General features: G+C 55.1%; 1 protein-coding gene across 1 annotated transcript in view; it reads right to left on the reverse strand.

Annotated features, from left to right (window-relative positions):
- Positions 1-1079: 1079 nt before the first annotated feature.
- LOC102752176 (pulmonary surfactant-associated protein D) overlaps positions 1080-3081 on the reverse strand; it is a gene marked incomplete at its 5' end in the record, with an annotated part of 6732 nt that continues 4730 nt past the window's right edge. Inside the window, one exon of the mRNA XM_015563014.1 lies at positions 1080-1577. Within this exon, the coding sequence (XP_015418500.1) occupies positions 1198-1577 (380 nt within the window). The remainder of the gene's footprint in view (positions 1578-3081) is intronic.

A 3081-nucleotide genomic window follows, 5' to 3' on the forward strand; every position in this document is an offset into this window, starting at 1 on the left:
TTATCCTGTGCTTCATCCAGGTGTCCTTCCAATTTCCTAAGCACAAGTGTCATTAAAATCAACTGGTATACAGAGGCCTTTGGTCTAAAAGTTGACAGGCCAGAAATATAAGGTTTGGGATCAGATGACCTTTCACGGGACCAAGTTGTAGCATTGACACACCTGGGGCCTTGAGCAAGTCTCCAACCCCTCACTCAGCTCCCCAGACCCCCGTCTCTGTGGGAGGAGGCGGAACTGGCCAGCTGTCTCTGAGGAAAATTTGGGGAAGAACCTTCTGGACTGAGGCCAGGGCAGGGCTGGGGGTGAACCTGAGCGAGGCTGGACACTCTGTGCCTGAGATCTCAGCTGGAAGGGGGATGTGCAGGTGGGACTCCCTCCCATGAGCCGACAGGCAGTCACAATGACAGGGCAGAATGAGGTCCTGGTGTGCAGGGATGCGGAGGAGGCTACTCAACTGGGCCACACAGTCCTGCCAGGGAGGCAGATGACCTGCCAGGTCAGACCACGATGCTGCGCACCTTCTGGGATTCAGGCCTTGAACAAAGGAGCAGCCACAGGAACCACCAAGCCCTGGGGTTCCAGCTGGCATTGGCCAAGGGGTCTGGGGCTCCGGGAGGTCCTGAGCAGGCATGTAATGTGGGTGCCAGGGATCTGAGCCCTGGATGGAATGTGCTCATCCCTGGAGTGAGGGTGAGGAGGGGAGAGAATGGAGAGCTAAGGCTTAAGCGCCATTAAGTGGTCAAGAAGAGGGGGAGGGGCTAGCAAAAGAGGAAGATAAGGAACTGCCATAAGGGGACACCACAACCAGAGGAGGGAGTAACAGAGGAGGGAGTGACAGAGGAGGGAATGACAGGGGAGGGAGTGACAGAGGAGGGAGTGACAGGGGAGGAAGTGACAAGCTGGGTTGACAGTTTGAGGAGGCAGAGGGCTGAGGAGGAGCCTTTGGATTTTGGAGCCTAATTTTATCCCTTGCAACTGGGAAAGCAGGATCACCCTTCTTCCTCTGACAGAGCAGCCAGTGAAGCTGTTTCATATTTTATTCTGGAAGAGGAGTTCCACGGGAGCCCTCGGCGGGCCTCATCCCAGGGCTCTGTGCAGAAGCCCGGTCACAGAGCCCTCAGCTCTTCTTGTCATGTTGGCAGCACACGTGTCTGAGCCAGGTTCCTGGACCACAGCTGCCTCACCCACCCCAAGGGCTCAGAACTCGCAGATCACAAGGCGCCTCTCTCCACAGGACTTGTCGTTCCACTTGCCAGTGGTGTAGATCTCCACACAGTGCTCCTTGCCGCCCTTGTTGTTGGGCTCCCCAGGGTTCCAGTTGGAATAGACCAGGGTCTTCCCTCCTGGGTAGGTGAAACTGCCCCTCGTCTTGAAGTCAGTCATGCTCAGGAACGCAGCACCCTTGTTCTCAGCCTCGAGCAGCAGTTGCAAGGCGTGGTTCTCAGCTGCAGAGCGTGGGGAGGGCAGCTGCCCCCCGGCCTGGGCGCATACTTGCCGTGCTTCATAAAAAGTTTTCAGAAAGCCTGCTGACTTGAAGACCTTCTGGCCAATACCTCGGCCGTTGGGGAAGAGCTCCACTAGGAGGAGAGAACAGTCAGGTTGGGGTTCTGGGGGCACCTGCCAAAGTTTCATGGCTCTGAGACCTTTGTGCTCCAACCAGAGCCCCGGGCCTCCCATATAGGGCCTCAGAGCACCAGGGAGGACAAAGGTGAGACCCCGGGTCTGCAGTGCGCTCTGGGAGGTGGATCTGCCTGTCTAGTTACAGATGAGGACACTGGGCTCAGAGAGATTAAGTGAGAAGCTCAACTCCATGTGACCATCACATGTAGAGTTGGGGAGTCACCCTTATCTGATCTCACACTAGAGCTGAGACGTGCTCTTTCTATTGAACCCCATGTTGCATGGCTGAATCGGTTTCCCAGTTACTGGGTGGGACTGGGAAGCTTTGGCATCGTGCAGCCTCTGAGTGCTGGAAACAAGGAAGAAGCTCCCTCTGATCTCACTGTGGACCCTGCACAACAGCAGGGCATGAGGCATTGACAGGGAGGTCCGTGCCGCGTGTGGGTGTGGAAAAGAAGAGGAGAGGGTGGGCCATCTGAGGGCAGCGCTGTGCTAATCTCTGCACTGTGTGAACCCAGTGCTGGCCTCTAGGTGTGCATGCGGGGGAGGCTGGAGAGCTGGGAGAGAGGACAAGGACAGCTGAGAGGTGTGCATGGGCGTCAGGGGCAGGAGAGAGTCATTGCTGGAGAGAGGCCTGTCTGGGAGTCAGAGGGCCAGGTATTCAGCCCCACCTTGGCCATGACTGTCCAGGTGGACAAGGGAAAGTCAGTTCCTTTTTCGGGGTTTCCAGTTCCTCATCTCTAAGATGGGAATACAATTTATAAAATCATCACCTGTGTGACATTCAACACCGCTTTTAAGTCCATCTAATTTTCCATCCCTTTAAGTGAGTGTGTGTGTGTGTGTGTGTGTGTGTGTGCTTTAATGTTTTTTTTAAATCTATTTTATTGATTTTTTACAGAGAGGAAGGGAGAGAGATAGAGAGTTAGAAACATCAATGAGAGAGTAACATCGACCAGCTGCCTCCTGCATACCTCCCACTGGGGATGTGCCCGCAACCAAGGTACATACCCTTGACCGGAATCGAACCTGGGACCTTTCAGTCCGCAGGCTGACACTCTATCCACTGAGCCAAGCCAGTCAGGAGTTAATATATTTTTAATGATTTCAGAGAAGAATGGAGAGGGAGAGGGAGATGGAAACATCAATGATGACAGAGAAACACTGATTGGCTGCCTCCTACATACCCCCTACTGGGGATCATGCCCTGACCAGGGATCGAACCATGATCTCCTGGTTCATAGGCCAATGGTCAACCACTGGGCCACGCTGGCTGGGCTCATTTTTCATCCCTTTGACTTCTGGGTTTGTGCATAGAAGCCTTCAGGGCTCCTGAGAGGGCTGTGCTCTAGCCCCAAAGGGCTGGTGAGGAGCCCAGGCTGCACCCCAACCCACTGTGACCCTTCCACAAGGGTTCAGGGGGCAGGCTCTCCACAGGCTCAGGAGGGCGCCCAGAGCCGC

This window comes from Myotis davidii, unplaced genomic scaffold (genome assembly GCF_000327345.1).
Source record: "Myotis davidii unplaced genomic scaffold, ASM32734v1 scaffold4438, whole genome shotgun sequence".
Lineage (NCBI taxonomy): Eukaryota > Metazoa > Chordata > Mammalia > Chiroptera > Vespertilionidae > Myotis > Myotis davidii.